Here is a 20822-nt window from a genome sequence, read left to right as displayed (position 1 = left end):
CCCGGTCCTCTTCAGCCCCGTCCCCGCCCGCTCGCTAACCTCCGACCGCTCCTCCCAACATCCTTCCCTGCCCCGCCATAGATCCTGAGGCTGCACTCGTCCTCCATTCTGGCTCCAAATGCGCCACACTTTTCATCTTCGTCACGCTGTAGATGTGACACTTTGTCCACTCTAGAAACTTTGCCTGGTCAACTCTAAAACCTCCACTTCACTCCATTTTAGAACCAACCCTGTTCCTGGAGATCCTACCGTCCTGTCGTTTTCACTCCAACAAAGCACGCCTCATTCAACCGCTTGAGCTGATAATTATTAGAGTCAGGTGTGCCAAATTCTGGTTGAAATGAAAACCTACAGGCTGGTATATCTCCAGGAACAGGGTTGGTTTCTGACTCCATTCTAGAACCTTCCTCTGCATCATTCCTCTTCCTCTTCCACCTGTTCACCATTCCGTGAACATGTTATATTTCACAGCTGACGCTTTTATCCAAAGCGATGTACAGTTGATTAGACTAAGCTGGGGTTAGACTAACCCCCTGGAGCAATTAAGGGCCCTCAAGGGCCTAACAACTGCAAAGATCTTACTGTGGCTACACTGGGGATTGAACCACCAACCTTGCTGGTCCCAGTCACGTACCTTAACCACTACGCTACTGGCCGCCCCAGTCATGTGCCTTACCCACTACGCTACTGGCTGCCCCAGTCATGTACCTTAACCACTACGCTACTGGCTGCCCCAGTCATGTACCTTAACCACTACGCTACTGGCCGCCCCAGTCATGTACCTTACCCACTACGCTACTGGCTGCCCCAGTCATGTACCTTAACCACTACGCTACTGGCCGCCCCAGTCATGTACCTTAACCACTATGCTACTGGCCGCCCCAGTCATGTACCTTACCCACTATGCTACTGGCCGCCCCTGCTCTGTTCTAGAGCCTCCCCTCCCTCGGCTCTGTGATCTCCAATCTCCACCTTTCTGAGAAATCACACTCTGCTCCTGCCTTCTGCTCTTAGCTCTGTACACTCCCTGCTGCCCAGAGTAGGGGAAGAATTTTAATGCACAATAACACAAGAAGTTTATTTGATCTTATTCTTCACTGCATTTCTGAGCTGTGTAAATAAAAGAGGAATTTCGGTTTGCTGTGTAAGCTTTTTTTTTTTTTTTTGAGCAGGTACCAGCGAGGCCGTTTCACGGTCAGTTTTTTTTTGCGGCATTGCAAAATCTGCAAAACTGAATATCAGACCCTCCTGGCAGTACAGGCTGTTTCAGTCCATTAATGAGATGCGGTGGAGTGTGGTGCATTCTGGGATACAACACTTCCCCTCTGATTGGCTGTGGGACACAGTGATCGCAGAGCAGACTGTGCTGATGCATCATTACAATAATAATGATGATGATGATGAAGGTGATGGCAGTGAGGTTGTGTTGTAGATAGGATTTCAGGTGTTCGGTGAGTGTGAGTGAGGAAGAACTAGAGTATGGTTGTGTTTCAGAACAAAAGCATTGCTTTGGAAGTAAAGTGACACTGGGATTAAAGGTCAAAGTCTCCTACACACGCAGAAGAACACATAATCACTTACACGCAAACACACACACACACACACACACAAATACACATACGCACACATGTGCACACACAAGAACACATACTCACTTACACGCAAACACACACACACACAAATACACATACGTACACATGTGCACACACAAGGACACATAATCACTTACACGCAAACACACACACACACAAATACGCATATGCACACATGTGCACACACAAGAACGCATACTTACTTACACACAAACACACACATACACACACAAATTCACATACACACACAAAGATGCACACAAGAACACACACACACATGCATGCACACACCCAAGAACACTGATTTAATGAGATAATTGCTATCATCCAGGTTGTATAAGCGCATACTGAACGCTATAAATAAAGGCGATAGAAGGGGGAGAAAGAGGGAGCCGTAATATGTTAGATTAAAAGAGAGAGGAGTTGTATGGGAGAGAATGAAAGGGTGAGAGAAGCAAATCTTAATTAATCTTGGGGGGTGGGGGGTGACAGTATGAAAACTTCCACTTTACCCTCATAGATGAGCATGGGAGTGGTTAAAGATGCTGGTTTGTGTACCCAGAGGGGTCTGAGCTCCAATCCCAAAAAAGAGTGTCCTTGAGCGAGGAGCTGAACGTGTCAAAATGTTTAAAACATGAAAACACCAGAGGTTCAACTTCAGACCCTGCTGTGCAATGGCCTTCTGGCATTGTGTGTGCTCCAGTTTCCCCATTGCTGAGATACAGTCACTGGGCCCAAGATGGGGAGGACTTTCCACTGGCTGTGACCTTCCATTGGCTGTGACTTTCCACTGGCTGTGACTTTCCACTGGCTGTGACTTTCCACTGGCTGTGACTTTCCACTGGCTGTGACTTTCCACTGGCTGTGACTTTCCACTGACTGTGACTTTCCACTGGCTGTGACTTTCCACTGGCTGTGACTTTCCACTGGCTGTGACTTTCCACTGACTATGACTTTGATCGAGGCAGAGCAGGTGACCAGGCTCCGGTATTTATTTGTGAAAATTTGTCTGGACATGGATCAGGATGTGTGTTGTGTGTGCTGCAGCAGCAAAGAAGGATAGCTAAAGCAGTTCTCCACCTGGCAAAGGATAATCATATTTTTTGTTATTTTTAGTTCTGACCACAGTTTAGCTGAATTTGTTCTCTTAAAGTTCCAAATCTGCACTCCCTAAAAAGAAACCAATAACAAGATGAATATCAAAGCTGTTTCAGCAAAATATGTTTTCTTTTGGAACCACAGCTCAACATGCATTCCGCTGATGGGCCTTATGAATATGATATTATATTTTGTTTATAAAACATGATTAAAACAAAAGCATGAATACTGAGGGCTGCTCGTGTCACCTGCATGGATTGTTACAGTTGAGCCATAGCACATCACAGCAGTCACTCATTTTCATCTTCCTCTGTTTTGAGATCATTTGTTAAGGCAGACATACTGTTTCATAGATTCCTCTCTGCCACATGTCACGCCCATTGTCCTGTCGAATGAGAACACGGGTGGCAGGACATCGTGCATTGTGGGTCTGCTCGGCGGTGTCATTTGCTGCTGAGCTGGGTCGGCTGTCGTTACAGCTATAGGAGATGAGCAGGCACTGTCAGCTGGAGTAGACGTCTGTCCCCAGTGCAGATCCACCCCCGTCTCCCGGGACCCGGTCTCTCCGAGATCGTACCTGACAACGTTGTGCGTCGTCCAGAGTTCACCCTACTACGACTCCATCATCACCGTGCTGCCGTATTCAACTCTGTGGCCCGAATACTGTCGTCAGCATCTATCCATCTTCAGTTCACAATTCAGAAGTTCTCTCTTGGCAAGTTATCCCTCATCATCTTTTCAAACCGTGTTTGCGAAGGGAACAGAAAAGGCTTTCATAATTAATTTGTAAATCGGAGTGGAGGGTAGATTTTGATTGAACTCAGGCATGTGTGGCCAATCCAGATTGAACGTAGCGACAAACAAATATTTCCTGTGGCTGCGTTTTGTGGGCGGCGCATTGAATAGTAATGGATTTCCTCCCCTGAATGTCAGGTGTAAGTGCGCTGGGGGAACGCCAATCGTTTTCGGTGAAGGCTTGTGGTCTGGAGAGGGAGAGAGCTTGGGCTTCGCCCCCTGCTGGATTCTTAGTGTTACTGCTGCCTCTCGTTATCTCTAAAGTGTGCCACTCTTTCTTCCCCGCTGTCTGTTAAAAAACCTCCTGAGGAACCCTCCGCTCACACACGCCTACTGCATGAACTTTCCGACACGTTCTCTCCATCTTCATGAACTTTCCGACACGTTCTCTCCATCTTCATGAACTTTCTGACACGTTCTCTCCATCTTGATCAACTTTCCGACACGTTCTCTCCATCTTGATGAACTTTCCGACGCGTTCTCTCCATCTTGGTGAACTTTCCGATGTGTTCTCTCCACCTTGATCAACTTTCCGACACGTTCTCTCCATCTTGATCAACTTTCCGACACGTTCTCTCCCTCTTCATGAACTTTCCGACACGTTCTCTCCATCTTGATGAACTTTCCGACACGTTCTCTCCATCTTGATGAACTTTCCGACACGTTCTCTGCTTCTTCATTCAGCTTCCTTGCTGTGTGGGCTGTTGAGGCTCCTCCCACGTTCTTGTCATCCAGTCATGTCACAAGCTTCAGTCCGAGGCGGAGACTTCTCCAAAGCAGAAACTTAGATACGACTTCATATTTGTCATACAGTGAAAAATTGTGATCTACCATTGTGTTCATTTCAACCCTTGTTTGGCACACCGGTTTCTACAAATGAGTAGCTCAGTGACACCTCTAGCTGGAGTGGGTGGGAGTGAGATCCCGCGGGATGGTAGATCTCCAGGAACAGGGAACCACTCGTGCATTCTAATGTTTTGTTGATAGCAGATTGGAGGGATGCCATCGTGATGCAGCGTAGAGGTGTGTGTTTTTGGTAGGTTAGGTGCTCCCGTGGGGCAAGGCTTTTGTGTTTATTCAGATAGCGCTGCGCTGCTTGTTGCCCTGAACGCATTCAGATCTGGCCACTGATCTTTACGTCATTACGAGAGAGGCCTCTGCTCCCTTGCTGTGCACTGGCGACTGCACAACATTGTCAAAACATTGTCACAACTGTCAAGACATTGGCGGTGCTCTGTGCAGCAAACGTGCTGCGTTGTGTAACCGTCTTCAAAAAGTCATGGAAAACGCCCTTCAGGGGCCGTTAGGTCCTACCCCGGGGAGGGTTCGCAGACAGGTTACCAGGAGACTATGACGAATGTAATTTAGAGCTGTGTCTGTTTGCTCACTGAGTTTCCTGTGAGGCGGTGGGGGAGGGGGGTTATTGGCGACTGAAGCGCAGAATGTTCTGGAGAAAGTGACGCTGTGAGTGAAGACCGCTCTGCGTCCCTGTGCCGTGGACCTTGAGACGAATCCTAACGAGTCCACCGTGGCAGGACTGAGCGCCTGTGGCTGCAGTGGAGAGAATGTGCCGGAAGGTCTCCGCTGTTATTTTATCTTCACCCTGGATGGAGTACAAGTGTCCTTTCACAGTCGGAGCAAGAGTCTTTTTGTGCACATTTCTCTCGCTCTCTCACTCCCTCTATCTCTCTCTCTCTTTCTTTCTTTCTCTTTCCTTCTCCCTCGCTCAGTGTTTCATTCCGAGTCTCTCGTCTCTCTCTCTCTTCCTCGCTCACGTATTTGTTCTTTGTCCGTCATCAACTCTCTCTCGTCCCCTAATTCCCTCTCGGTTTCTCTCTCTCCCGCCCTGTGCCTTGTCCCTATTGGGCGGAGTCTCTCTTTGCATCACGCCCGTTGTGCCAATGAGACGTCCTGAAGAGCCACGGGTGACATTTCCTGTTCATCACACACACGTGCTTACGGCACACAAGATATTTTTAGCCCTCGCAAACCTCCAGTGCCCAAGTATTGGAAATCTGAATCAGTGCTATTGTTTCATTTGTCACCCCCCCCCCAACCCCGATTGTACAAAGCACACACCCGATGCATGGGGAAGGCCGATACTGTTCAACCGGCCAATTCGATCAGTCATCTGGTTTATCTATTTATTTAGTGTGTAAGCCCGAGATTTGTGGTTTATTTATGTATTTAGTTTTAAAGCGCAAGTGCTCTTGCCCTTGGAGAGGAGGATGACACTGAGCCTGGAGGATGGGGGATGTGTGTGCGCTTTATCCCACCTGAGATCTTAATCGCGTCTGTACCAGGCTTCCCCTGACAGCTAGTCAATCCGCCCGCCATTTAGGTTTAAACAGACAGCGTTTTATCCCCCTCCGTGAGGGCTCGGCGCTGATAAAGGTCAGACCTGCCTGTGCCCGGCCACGAGCGACCCCCAACAGATCTCTGCTTTCAAGGGGTGGTCAAAAATAATAAAAAACTGTAAAATGTTTAAGCCTCCCCCCTGTCCACCAATAAACCAGGTTTGGATGTTTCCGTGTCTAACATGGAACCGTGCGAAGGCTTTTGGCCAGAAGAAAACTTGCACGTACGATGACTATTGTTTTTTTGGTTAGAACTCTTCATGCGTGTTTTGCGATGTATTTGATTTGATGCTTTTAACTTATTGACGAACTTGAATTAAAAGCGTCTGCTTAATGACTAAAATGTAAATGTGATGGTGTTGGAAAGCGAAATCCTGGGCTTTGTGTTTCTGTGAAAGAGAGAGGGGTTGGGGGGGGGGGGGGGGGAGAATGGAATTGCGAACTGGGAGCAGATGAATCGGTCGTCTCTGTGACTTTGCGCTGGCTTTAAATAATTACACAGGGCGCCGTGAATAATCGTCTGCACCCGCGGAAGGAAATTAACCATCACACCGCTTAAGAGCATGAAACCAGCCCCCTTCACTTCACCCCCGAAACCCTGCAGTTTAGCGTAATGTCCCATTTGGCAAACCGTTCCTTAGGAAAGGGGTTACGCTTGCCGTTTGATTATATTACAGATGTGACAGGTGAAATAAATGTGGTCCTATTTGCTGGCTTTGCAGACACCTGGGCACTGAAACTAAATCAATAAGCCAAGCCTGCATTAACATATCTGTGATAGGCTACCTGCGTAAGGAAAATTTAAGGAAGAAATTAAGAAATAATTTAAACACCCATTTAAATCACTTTAATGAATCAGGAAATTGGCCGTAAAATAGCATACACAGGGGTCCCCAAGGGGGGTTTAAACCCCCGGCACTAAAGCATTAACTATAAAACCTGCCCTGCAGGGAATTTACCTAAATAAGTAGCCACTGAATCAGTAGTCCTCATTTGGAATTAAGCCATTACTTATTTATTTCCCCTTCATAAATAAAGTATATATTTTTATCCTCTAAAGAAGGTAGGGAGTTATCTAGCACCACTGTTTTTAATGTCAATTAGATTTACTAAAATGTGATGAAAGTGAATAAAATATTTAACATCAGTGTTTGTTAAGCATAACTCTTCGGGACTGAAACCTTATTTAGTATTCATGTCTCTGCTAAGACATAGATGTAATCATGTTTTTATTTTTAAAGAAAGCCATTTGGTCTATTTTGCCTCACACTTTTATCATGTGTGTTATGTTTCAAGTTAATAGTTTGGCAGCTGTATTTGGGTGTTGTCTCTGAGAGAGCAACATTAACTGTCGACATTCCTCCTGCTGTGACCGCCCTGATCGGCCCTGTTCACTTCACATGCAAATTCATCCTTTTCTGTCTAAATAACCATAACACATTCTATGAATTCTTCATTTAAACTTCACCTTTTAATACTTTCAGTTTTCATTTATATCATTATCATTCCCTAAACAGAGTAACAGCACTTTCTGTTTATTTTTTGGTTTTGTTGTTGGGGGGAGGGGGGAGGGTCCATTTTGGGATCTGATTGCATAGGTTCACAGTGGTTCACAGTTGTTGCCATGGATACGGGTGACTCGCTGCCCTCTGGTCCCAGCAGGGAGGCTGGTGATAGGTCAGTGAGCGCAGCCTCATGAATATCGCTGCGGCTGAGTGGGCTGTCCAACATGCTGCTGTGGACCCTGTGAGCCTATTAACATCAACGACACCGCCTCACCGCCAGGGACCAGGCTGCATGTCCTTGACCCTGCTGCCTAATTGTTATTACATTTTCATTATTCCAGGGAAGGTAATTATGTCTGTAGTGGCTTTTTAATCTGATCCATGCGCAGAGAATCGCTGGTCAGATTTGATTTGCCTGCAGGCAGATTGGCTCGTGCCATGATGGGAATCCGTAAGATGAGTCAGTGTGCAGCTACATGGAAGGTGATAATACTTCATGCACCTGAGATAGCCAGTCTGTGTGTGTGTGTGTGTGTGTGTGTGTGTGTACCTGTGTACATTTGTGCACATTTCTGTGTGTGTGTGTGTGTGTGTGTGTGTGTTTGTATATGCCTGTGTACATTTGTGCACATTTCTGTGTGTGTGTGTGTATGTGAATGGTGTATGTGTGAGTGAATTCTGCTTATGTTTCCCTGAAATCATGCCGACCCAATCATGGTGAAAACAAAAATGGCCCTAAGGGATTATGGGTAAATATTATCAGGGAGAACTCTCTACTGTGCCCTCTTAGATCCCGCCCCCCCCCCCCCAGCATACAGATCCATAATCATCTCAGTCCTTGGTCATTTCCCAACACGCTGTGTGTCTTTCCCAACACGGTGTGTGTCTTTCCCAACACGATGTGTGTCTTTTTCATTCTTTGGGAAGAGAAGCTGTCTTTGTAAGGTGTGTTTTAAGCCTCTTTCTAAAATCACTAGCAGGATGGTCAGTTTGAGCCCGTTCTCATCTACAATGACGCCCTGCTATCCACAGTCCCTGAGCGGCATCTCTCTGTTTGGAAGGTGGCAGGAAACCAGAATACCCGGAGGAAACCCACCCGAGCGCAGGGAGCCCAGGGCTCAAACCTGGAATCTCCTTCCTGCAAGGCAATGGTACTAACTGTGCCACCGTGTCGCCTAGATAGTAATATAAATAATAAAGTCTGATGGCCTGTATCTGCCATTTTCAGCAGAGCACTTACACTGCAGGGTAGTGACAGCAGTGGGTTTTTGTTCGTTCCCCTAATGGCGCGCCCAGTTTTTTTTTTTTTCACATGGTTTGCTCTAGTTTAAATGGCCTGTCTGCACTGTATAATCAGCGGAGTTCAGCCATTACGGCTCTACAGCAGGGATACTCAAATGTGGCTCTCGGGGCCTGTAGCACTGCTGGTTTTCATTCCCCCCCTCTAATCGGGGACTGATTTAAACCCGACACACCGGGGCGGTGTAATCTCTGGCCGATCAGTGACTTTATTGGACTATGGACCTATCCGACAGCGGAGAACCAGCAGCAGTGACCTTGAGGGCCACATTTGAGTATCCCTGTGAGTATCCCTGTTCTACAGCCCCTCACAGTGACATCATCTCCAGCTCAGCCAATGAGAAATTACTCTAGTCCAGTGGTTCTTAACCTGGGTTCGATCGAACCCCAGGGGTTCATTGAGACAGTCTCAGGGGTTCGGCAGGGGTCAAGACACACACAGTATAGCCATTGTGCACTAATAAAATATATACCTATGTTTTGAAGAAATCATATTTTATTTTTCCAATTACGAAGGGTTCGGTGAATGCACTGATGAAGCTTGCAGGGTTCAGTACCTCCAATAAGGTTAAGAACTACCGCTCTAGTCTTCGGGCATCAGTGTTGTTTAGGACGACCCAGTATTTATTTTCTGAGATGCCAGGTGTCCATATCCTGACTGACTTTAATTGCTTTTGACTTAATATGCACTGAATTTTGAGGGCCCAGCCAACCCCACCATTTACAGACCATTCACTGCCTGATTGGATGTTCCTCCCTGCATAGGCGCCCAATTGGCTGCTGATGAGAGCGTGATTGCTTGATTGGCTGGTTGAGAAACAGTGGTCCTCTGTGAGCACACACAACTCTCCACTGTGAGGTTGCTCCAGACTAGTCTACTGTTCTCGACTTAACGGTGTCCCAGAATGCACTGCAGTTTGTGGTGAAAGCAGTCATTCTTTCAGCGGAGTGCTGCCGATTAAAGGAGACAAGTGTTTGGGAATGAGCTCGTTCACTGTTTAAAGGAGTCGAGTGTTTCAGAATGAGCTCGTTCATTGTTTAAAGGAGTCGAGTGTTTCAGAATGAGCTCGTTCACTGTTTAAAGGAGTCGAGTGTTTCAGAATGAGCTCGTTCACTGTTTAAAGGAGTCGAGTGTTTCAGAATGAGCTCGTTCACTGTCAAGTGATGCTCATAGAATAGCTTAGCAAAGATACATTAGTAACTCAGCTGGCTAGTAATGAACATAAATGCATAAAATACCAGGAAAATAAAATAAATGGATAAATAAATGCAGAGGAACCCAGACAAACATGCTCTTCTGTAATTGAGGCTTTTCTGTACACTAAAGATGTTGAAATGTGATAATGAACTGTAAAAGAAATACCTGCACACTATTAAATTCTTCCAGACAGCTTTAACAGTGCTAACAAATTTCCAAACATTTCTGTAGTTAGCACTTGTAAACCTGTTTTGGGAGAAATGAACTCACAGTGTGGGGTATCAGTCTTCCTAATTATTCTACTTTATACCCGCCAAACCTGCTAAATTCTTTCAGCTACAGTATACGCGCACTACCGTCTCTCTAGAGAGCGTATAGCCGATAAAATGAGGAGTGATCCGTTCAGACCAATGAGCTCATTGGCCATTTCAGACTGTCCGTCCTGCTTCGCTAACGGGGGGCGGAGCTTGGATAAGTTGCATCATCCCTGGTGTCACTGCTCAGCCAGGAGCCGCTAATTAACCGGAGATTGCCAGCGGCCCATCGCCGCGGCGACGGATTCGTTTTATTTACGGGTGCCCCTCTGAGCTGTGGGAGGACGGGGGGTCGATTGGGGGAGAGGGGGGGGTGTTTGACAGCTCCACCTGGCCTCCTGCAGACAGGGCTGCTTCCTGCAGAGTCCCACCGCTCTTCCCCCAGGCCCTCTCCGCTCAGTCACAGCGCCCCCTGCTGGGAGCCCTGTGCTTGTGTAAATCACAAACACGCTCCTCACCTTATTCCTCATCTGGAGGCTGTTACATTCGAGCTGGTGAGCTGGATGTGCATGTACGCACATATGTAGACAACCACATGTACACACTGATGAACTAACATGTACTGCACAGGTACAGGTTAACGCAGAAACACTGCTTTTCCAGTACCTACACACACACACACACACACACACACACACACACAATCACATACACACACACACACACACAATCCACAATCACATACACACAATCACATACACACACACACACACACGATCATATACACGCACACAAAGATACACATGCACACACACACACACACACACAATCACACACACACAATCATATACACACACACACAAAGATACGCATACACACACACACACACACACACACACACACAATCACATACACACAAAGTTACACATGCGCATACACACACACAATCACATACACACAAAGTTACACATGCGCATACACACACACACAATCATATACACACACACAAAGATACACATGCACACACATACACCCACAATCACACACACACAATCATATACACACACACACAAAGATACACATGCACACACACACACACACACACACACAATCACATATACACACAAATATACACATGCACACATACACACACACACACACACAATCACATACACACAAAGTTACACATGCGCATACACACACACACAATCACATACACACAAAGTTACACATGCGCATACACACACACACAAAGATACACAATCACATACACACACACAAAGATACACACACACGTGCACGTGTACACACACTCACACACACACCAGCACACACATATACACATACAAAGATACAGTACATACACAGACAAACACACAAAACCAAGTTTGTGCACGCTAACTTGCACAAAACACAGAGAGTATTGAAGCAGAGGAAACTGGTTGCAGGTGTGGTGCCCGGGTTGGGCACAGCTGTTGCGCCCCTGACCAAGGTGTTTTGTTAACCTGAATTGCTTCAGTAAAAATATGCTGCTGTATAAACTTGTACAGCAAAAGAATGGAGATTGTGTCATTTGCTCTGGATAAGAGCCTGATAAATGACATAATGGAATGTAAATGGAATGTACATTAAAAAAAATAATGCAATAATGCAGCCTTTTCCGGTCACCAATGTTAATGTGGTCGTTGCTTCTGGTCTTTATTTCCAGGAAAAAGTACTTGGTGGTAATAAGCTCCCACTCAGATCTTAATTTAGCCTCAGAAATAGGATTATTATATCACCCTCTTAAATGTTCTACTCTACTCCACTCAAGCCATATTGTTTTTCTCCACAGTCTCCTCACTGCAATCCTTCAGTACTGCTCCAGAGGTTCAGAAAAATCCCTATTTTTAGTCCCACAGCTTTGGTTTAAACACATTATTATTTTTTCTGAAATGAAATGTATCTGAGATGGCTAAAGCTAGGTAGGTGAAGCCATTTTGTCTTTGTGTGGAGCTGTCCAGGGGCTGTTAATAATGTGATAATATTCCTCAGTTTTGATCATTGATCAAACTGTTTCTGCTCACCCAGGGAATTAAGCGGAACCGTTATAAACAGTGATCCTGCTATACGATGGTAACTTTCATTTCTTTAGTCCCTACCTCTAAGAAAGGGACTTTCCTTCCATTCTGGAGATGACTCAGCTGATACACCAGCCTAATATTATTATATCCAGGGCAGCATGCATAACTCATATATATGCAGACATGCTGTGCAGTTGGATGGTAACACTGGTGCATTGCGCATCTATTAACAGTTTATAAAGCATTTATTATATGATAATTGTCATCATGGAAAATATATTGCTGATGACTTCATGATGAGTTATTATATGTTAGTAACTGTGCTGTTGAGAAGAATGTTAAGGCTCTATTACACTCTAATAGGTTCTACATTCTAAGTAATCGGAAATGCAGTTATTAATCTGTTAGAGCTACCCCACAGAGCAGTAAACTATATATATTTTCCTGTTTAGTACAGAGGTCCCTCTATGTGGGGGTCCTTTCACCCAAACTGCTCGACAACTCAAATCACATTTGACTGTTTTAGGTCTGGAAAGTGTCGAGATCGCTAGAAGGGAGAGGTTTTGTTAATGGCATCCATCCATAACGCATATTGCAGTACAGCTTTAGCATGCTAAATGGAGCATGAGATTCAAGGGCAGATTATGGTAGTGGGACAAAAAAGATGGAGACATGAATGTCATTCTTCCCTATTTCACATCCTGGGGTTTCTCCACTTCCTTGTTTTGATATCCCTTGTGTGAGAGTTTGAGCTCAGCAGTCATCAGGACAGATATGGTGAGCTAAACTGTGCTCACTGCATAGCCTACAGCTTGTTGGCTAAGCAGCAACAACGTAAACCTACATTGCCGATCAACTGTCACTGCGATATATATGACGAAATAGTTACATTTTTAATACATTCTGCTCAGTTAATTAACATAATAATCATATGAAAAGCTGAGTGTTCCACCTCTTGAGATTTTTGCAGTTGTACGTGGTACACAAATGCATTGTTATTAGTTGGCTAGCTAACACTCCATCTATTCCCTCTCACACAGCTACTTAAATCGCTAATGCAATGAAATACGCTTACGACATGGAGAGTCAAATATTTAAATGCATTGGGAGCCATCTTTGACCAGTTCGAGTTATCGATAGTTTTAGCTTACAAGCTTACAAGATGCCCTGAACGTGGTCGAATTTGGAATATGTCGTGAATGCAGTCTAGTCAGCTACATAGCTAAGGCTAAGCTGAAGTCATATAAAGCTGTTAATTACATCAATAACCTGTTAGCTGGGAAGCCTAAACGATTTGACTCGTTCGAGTCAGATTGATTATCTATATTTGTCTTCAGTACATGAGTATCAATTACTTAAGCTTAGATTTATACGTGGCCAAGCTAGCAAACTAGCATTGCTGCATCATTACTTAGCTTGTTAGCTGAGCCGCAGCAGTAAGATAGCCTTTCTATCCCTTTGAAATAATATATTCTTACAGACCTCCTAAAGAAGATATTGTGGACAGGGCATCACTGGCTTTCTACTGTAAAAGAATTCAATATTTTCTCAAAACTTCTGGGCCAAAACCGTTGTTTCCTGAACTACTAACCATAATGAAATTCATTGCTGAACAAAATGACCGATTAGGTTTTTTCATTGAGAGCCCTTTTGCACTCAGCAGACATTCTTCCAGTGCACTATATGGTTGTGGGGGACAGTGGGGGCTCTCCTTCTCTCTCTCTCCTCTCTCTCCCTCCCTCTCCTTCTCTCTCTCTTTCCTCCTTTGTCTTTCTTTCCTTCTCTTTCTCCTCTTTTCCCCCCACTCTCTCCTCTCTTTCTCTCTCTCCTTTCTCTCCTCTTCCTCTCTCTCCTCTCTCTTTTCTCTCTCTCCTCTCTCCCTCTCCTTCTCTCTCTCCTCTCTCTCTCGCTCTCTCTCCCTCCCTCCCTTCCTGCTTGTACGCCGCTGTTTGACAGTAAATCCCAGTTGTTGCTGCCGCGGTTCTCATCACACATGAAATCCCTCTGGGTCTTAAAGGCTCGGCCTGGTGAATTTTAAAGAAGAAGGCAATTGTTTGTCAATAAACAGAGTCAATGGGGTGAGAAAAATGTGCTGCTTCTTCAGCTGTGCTGATATTTGATTACACCGTTATTGCACTGAAGGGGGAATCTCTGCGTTGGCGATTCACTGGCAATTTCCACTGGAGATTTAATGTGCTTTCGTCCAAGGTTTCATTGTATTTCCAATTAGAGATTAGAAGTATACTCTCTACAGTGTTATATATTTCCGCCCTTGCAGTAATACAGCGGGCTAAGGCCTTTTCATGGTAATTGCTCCACGTTGGTTTTTTCCTCTCTGATCTCGCCCTGTTGACTTTCTCATCACACCGATGCTTGTGGGAAATGCCCTTTCGTCCTTGGCAGCCATTTTAGCCCTCTGTTCCCCGGTCACACCAGTGTAAGGAAGGATATCACACTGCCTGGAGCGGATCTTCTCAATGGCCTCCTTAATATCCCTTGCAGAGATTACATGGAACGCAGTCACCGGATTTAGGCCTACTCGGTCCCTCTTTCCCATATGTCAGTGTGGCAGCTTGACAAAGTGCTTTGAAGAACTAGACCTGCATCAAAAAACCTGGGTACCACAAGGCCCAGTCAGACTTAATGTCCATCATCAGTGACCCGCCTCCCCTGGTCAATCATAGTGTTCGTTCACTTGCAACCACATGGTAGCTCCACCCATTGCGATATTTGTGAAGGTTCATTCTTGTATCACTAGTTGGTACTGAGCAGAAGCAGCTAATAAATCTGGATCTTCAGCCCTGGCCCACCAAACTCAAAACGTTCTTGCAATGCTGCTGCCTTATAGTGGCAAGGTTAAACGTTGACAGAACATTCCAGAAACATTGTGGGACCATTTTGTGTTAGCTGGGAAGATAATGGTGTCTTGGTGCTGTTGCATTCCTTAGAGAGGCACTTAATCTGAATGTCTGTACAAAATATCCAGTTATATCTTTCAATTCAGTGAGGTCCTGAATTTAAAATAGCTTCATTAAAAAGGGGTTTAAACAAATGCAACTGATCTAAATCACTCTGCCTAGAGGGAATTCACCGAGGCACAGTTGACATGATTCCCCGCCGTTGCTGTGCCGCGTGCCTGTGATTCGCCAGAGGCCCTTTTAACCCACCAATGGCTGGCTGGGGACCCGCCGTCAGCCCGGCATGCAGCGCAGCCCGGCTGCAGCTGCTGTGATTGGACGAGTTTTGTTTCCATTCCACTGTGATTGGTCAATGCTTGGTAGCGTAGTGCCCTATGGACATATTTATAGTCATGAAATATTTATCCTGCATTCAGACCTGTTTCAATGCAGCATTTAGAGAGCTGTACTGCAGAATTCAAGGTGGTGGTGGGGGGGGTGATGTGTATGTGTGTGTGTGTGTGTGTGTGTGTGTGTATGTCTGTCTTTGTCAGTGTGTTTGTGTGTCTCTTGTGTGTGTGTGTGTGTGTGCGTGTGCGTGTGCGTGTGCGTGTGTGTGTGTGTGCGTGTGTGTGTGTGTGTGTGCATGTGTGTGTCTGTCTATCTGTGTGTGTATGTATGTGTCTGTGTGTGCCTGTTAATGTGTGTGTCTGTGTGTGTGTGTGTGTGTGTGTGTGTGTGTTGTGTGTGTGTGTGTGTGTGTCTGTGTGTGCCTGTTTGTGTGTGTGTCTGTGTGTCTTTGTGTGTGTGTGTGTGTGTGTGTGCGTGTGTGTGTGTGTCTGGCTGCAGGACTGCTGACCTTCCCTGCCTCTGACATTTCGGCGCAGAATGAGAGACGGCCTAATGACTCAGACTGTTCGCCGGGAACCCCATCGCTCCGGCAACCAGCGTTTCATATATGAGCCTGTGTATAATGAGAGCGTGCCATAACCCCAGGCCCCTTTCATCTCCATGTTTTACTGTACCTTAAATAGAGCCCCATGCAGCACCATGTTGGATGGACGTCTAATGTAATCTCTTCTGTGCCTCTTCATTGTAAAGTACAGTAGCCTTTGCCGCAGCTAGAGAGCCAGTTTTCGCTTCACTGTAACTCCAAGTTGCTTGGCTTTGGTTCTTAAACACTTATACATTGTTAACACTGTTTAAAGCTTGTTTCGTGTGTTGTGAAATGTGCAAGCTAAGTTATGAAATTTCTGAACAAGGGACAGCACGTGGTCAAGTGCAACCCAGAAGCCAAACGGATGTGGTTTGTAGTCTTAGTTCCTCAGAAACACACTGGAGATGCTATCGCTATTGGACCCAAAACCTTTCAACATACCCTTTCCTGGCTGAATCCATGGTCCATTATCTCTCTATGTCAGTCGACAGTCGTGTGTTCTGTTACATTTGCAGTGAATATTTCCCTGTGTATCATGGATATTTTACAAAATGGATTTGCTTAATCCCAGTCAGGGTCCGGAGGGGCTGGAGCCTATCCCACCATGCGTTTGGGAAAGAGGCAGGAAACTGCCAATGCATCGCAAGGCACATACACCATTCTCTCCCGCAGTCATACCTACAGGCAATTTAGTCTCCAGGTAGCCCACTGCATGTCTTTGGACTATGGGAGGAAACTGGAGTACCTGTACGAAACCAACACAGACATGGGGAGAACATGCAAACTCCACACAGAGAGGCCTTGGCTGGAATTTGAACCCAGTACCTTCTTGTTGTGAGGTTGACAGTGCTATCCACTGCAGCACCATGGCACCGCTAAACTATGTACTTTATGGAAAATAATGTAAAGGAAACATTATGAAAAAGGTACATGTATTTCGCCAAAAGGCCTCTTGGCCCTCTTTCAAAAATCCTCAGGGCTTGCTGGCGGCCATTTTGGGAAACCACTGTTTTAAAACAACAAGAAAAACGAGTGCTGGTTTATAAGGGCGTGACAGGGCTGTGGGGTGAAAGACGACCCAAATTGAACGGAAAGCAGGGAACCCACCGGTCCTCACAAAGCCGTAACGGGCTGGGCGCCTCGGCATTCCCGCCGCGCCGCGAGCCAAAGGGGGCTAAACCCGCCGCGTCCCGCTTCACCAAGGTGGGGATTAACCAGTTATCCGGTCTGAGCGGCCATGATCCACTTCAGCAGGCTAATGCGGTTTATGATTAATATAATCCTGTTAACTGCAGCCATCCTTGTTCAGGGTAATGGCGTTACTCTGTCAGCTTATGGCAGAGGCTAACATAACAGCCAACATAAGCCAACCCCCCCCCCCCCCTTTTTTTGGGGGGGGGGGGGGGGGGCAGGCAGATTTATTCATTTTAATTTGAGCTATTATTTACACCTTTTAAAAACATTATTAATGGCAGAAACTCAAGTGTTCGTTCTCCGTAATTGCTATGTCGACTTTAGTACTTAAATCGTGAGCAACTAATCAACAAATACTTATAATAATGTTTATGAATATTTTAATCTCATGAATTTTAAATAAATCGTAAGTGTTGTGTATATATTCATAGAATGGATTGGGCATCATAACAAGATGTTTTACTTTATTTAAATGTGTATTTATTTGAACATGAAGATACTGCTTTACTTGTGACATTTGTATTTCTCATACTAAAAAAGAACAATTAGCCAGTATCTTAAGTTACAAGTTATTAATTTAAAATGAAAGATAATGTTGCATATTGAAACTCTCCTCTTGGAAGCAGCCAGCATTCTTTTATCTTTGAAATTATATGTCAATTACTTGCCATCAATACTGTGTATGGGTTATTTTTTACAGAAACATTTCAAAGACTTTATTTGTTGTGTGCTTTTATGGCAGATTTCACAGTATTTTCTTTTAAAATTTGTATTTAACAATATTAGACTCATATGATTAAAATAATAATATTGTTTATTTATTTAAGCATTTCACTCCCAAGCCCAAAATGAAGTGGCTCCACCCAAATTCCAAGGGGTTTTAGCTTTGGTTGAGAAAATTGAGAAAATAAGTAAGATTTTACTTGGGGATCAAAACAACAGTATAGCAGCCATTTTCACAGGTTGAAAAGGTCAAGAGAGGCGCTGTTGGGATTATACGGCAGCTACGCTTGAGTGCCACACGGCACCCTTGAGACTGAAAGATATGGAAAGATATAGGGGCGGTCTGTAGCGTAGTGGTTAAGGTAAATGACTGGGACACCCAAGGTCGGTGTAGCCACAATAAGATCCGCACAGCCGTTGGGCCCTTGAGCAAGGTCCTTAACCCTGCATTGCTCCAGGGGAGGATTGTCTCCTGCTTAGTCTAATCAACTGTACGTCGCTCTGGATAAGAGCGTCTGCCAAATGCCAATAATGTAATAATGTAATATAGAATGCTTTTCTTTACAAAATGTAATGTGGTGTTTCTCCCACACACAGCCCGTGCCTTGTGGCCCTTGCTGGACCCCGTAGCTGCGGCTGGACGATGTGCTTCCTGTAGACCGCCAGCCCGCGCGCGCCTGAGCCAGCCATGAACCACGAGGAGGCGGAGCTGGGGGAGGAGCCAGCAGGCAGCAGGGCGGAGCTGAACGAGGCCGTGGAGGCCGACCTGGAGGCGGGGGAGGAGCCTCGGCCCCATCACCGCCGTCGGCACGACAACGGCGGCGGGCGACCCCGCGGGCAGAGTGGCCACGGGGGGGCGCCGGAGAACGGCGAGAGACAGAACCATCACCACGGCAACCAGCCCGCCCCTGCCGCCCCGCGTTACCGTCGCTACGACACCTCGGGGGGGCCGGGGAGCCGCGCCCGCGGCCAGCGGCGGTCCTCGGACGAAACGGAGGTGGAGCAGCAGCCCCCTCTGCCCCGCCCGGGCGTGGCGCGATACCGCCGGCAGAGCGACAACGAGGCGCGCCTGCGGGCCCAGCAGCAGAGGCAGCAGCAGCGCCAGAGACAGGCGCAGCAGAGGGAGGCAGAGCGGGCGGAGCCCCAGCCCCAGGCCCCGCCCCCGCAGGCCGCGCCCGCCCGGCGGGAGGAGCTAGAGGAGGACGAGGAGGGTGGGGACTCGGCGCTGGCCCGCTCCGCCAGCACGGAGAGCGGCTTCCACAACCACACGGACCGAGCCGAGGGGGACGCCGTCATGTCTCTGGAGCCCGAGGGCGAGGACGAGAGCGCGTACAGTGCCCCCTACAGGCCGGAGGCTGACGAGTACACCGAGAGCGCCGAGGCGGAGCAACACGAGGGCTCCGCCCAGCCCCGCCCCCAGCCCCGCCCACAACCCCGCCCACAACCCCAGTACCCTCCCCAGCCTCCGCCGCTGCCCCAGGAGCCCCTCCCCAACGTCGACCGGCCCCTCACCCAGGACGTGGAGGCCCTCAACCCCACCTACTCCAGCTACGTCTACACCCAGCCCCTGTACCGGACGGGCGGGGGGCGGGGCGAGGCGGTGGAGGGGGCGGACCCAGAGGACGAGCCCTACGCCGAACCGTACGCTGACTACGGGGCGCAGGAGCACGTGTACGAGGAGATTGGGGACGGGCCCCAGCCCGACGCCGAAGCGGAGGGGCCGGGGGAGGGGGAGCCGGACGGGGAGGGCGAGACGGCCCAGCAGAGACGGGCGGGGTTTCGGCTCTTCGAGCGGGACAGCTACCGCCAGCAGGAGGCGGTGGGCTCGCGCCTCCACCACTACGACGAACGCTCGGACGGCGAGTCGGACAGCCCCGAAAAGGAGGCGGAGTTCGCCCCCTACCCCCGCATGGACAGCTGCGACCAAGAGGAGGACATCGACCAGATCGTCGCCGAGGTGAGGGAGAGCCTGAGCTCCCAAAGCCTGGATCGGGTGGCCCGCGACTGGCCCGAATCCGAGCACGGCTCCCAGGACCTACCGGAGGAAGAGGAGGCCCACAGACCCCCGGACGGGGAGGTGGAAGGAGAGGGGGAGGCGCACGAGGAGGCCCAGGAGGTGTGCGAGGATGAGGACGAGGCGCTTCAGGACGTGGAGAACCAGCTTCCCCAGGAGGAGGAGCCTCTGCAGAGGCACAGCAAGGAGAAGAGAGACGCCATCTCCCTGGCCATCAAGGACATCAAGGAGGCCATCGAGGAGGTGAAGACCAGGACGGTGCGCTCCCCGTACACGCCGGACGAGCCCACCGAGCCCATCTGGGTGATGCGGCAGGACCTGAGCCCCACCGGGGACTGCGAGCTGCAGACGCCACTAGGGGGAGACGTGAGTACCTCACCTTCCTGACGTTTACTGAGCGGAAAAATAGAGTTGTTCTGGGTTTTACTAATAGTTATTCGGCTAACTCGTGCACAGTTATCCAGCGACCTTTGGTAATCCTGCTTTGTGAAAGAAATCATTATGTTTTCAGCGCTGGGTAACTGAAAGATTGTAGAAACATTCACCACTTTACTTCAATTCTGAACCTTGATATCTCAAAACTGCATCAATCTGCAGATAGTGTCCTGTTATTCTAAGTTCTTGATTAGCTCAAGGTCTGCTTTCACCGTAGGCCAGTCAAACGCTCAGTCGAAGTGCAGTTTCCCATTACTGACTGTACTGGTAAACTGTAAACTATTTCCTGAAGTTCCACACCAGAGACAGTTTTGTCTTCATTCCACACCTGTCAGTCAACACACACTTCCAGGTAACAGGGTTGACACTTTTTTTTGTTGTTCCAGAAATGGTTCTCCGTGTGACCTGGAATCTCTGTTTTTAGTTGTAGTTCATATAAGTAGCTATTCGTTTTAGCAGTC

At 47.4% G+C, this 20822-nt stretch overlaps 1 protein-coding gene across 4 annotated transcripts in view; it reads left to right on the top strand.

Moving 5' to 3' along the window:
* The window catches only part of apba1a (amyloid beta (A4) precursor protein-binding, family A, member 1a), an 83803-nt gene that overhangs the window by 33000 nt on the left and 29981 nt on the right, over positions 1-20822 (top strand). For all 4 annotated transcript variants that reach the window (XM_061259861.1, XM_061259858.1, XM_061259859.1 and 1 more), the window contains exon 3: positions 18510-20292. In XM_061259861.1, coding sequence (XP_061115845.1) covers positions 18601-20292 — 1692 coding nt within the window. In that variant the 5' untranslated portion in view covers positions 18510-18600. The remainder of the gene's footprint in view (positions 1-18509; positions 20293-20822) is intronic.

This window comes from Conger conger, chromosome 11 (assembly GCF_963514075.1).
Source record: "Conger conger chromosome 11, fConCon1.1, whole genome shotgun sequence".
Classification (NCBI taxonomy): domain Eukaryota; kingdom Metazoa; phylum Chordata; class Actinopteri; order Anguilliformes; family Congridae; genus Conger; species Conger conger.
This window is presented reverse-complemented; position numbering and strand designations above follow the sequence as displayed.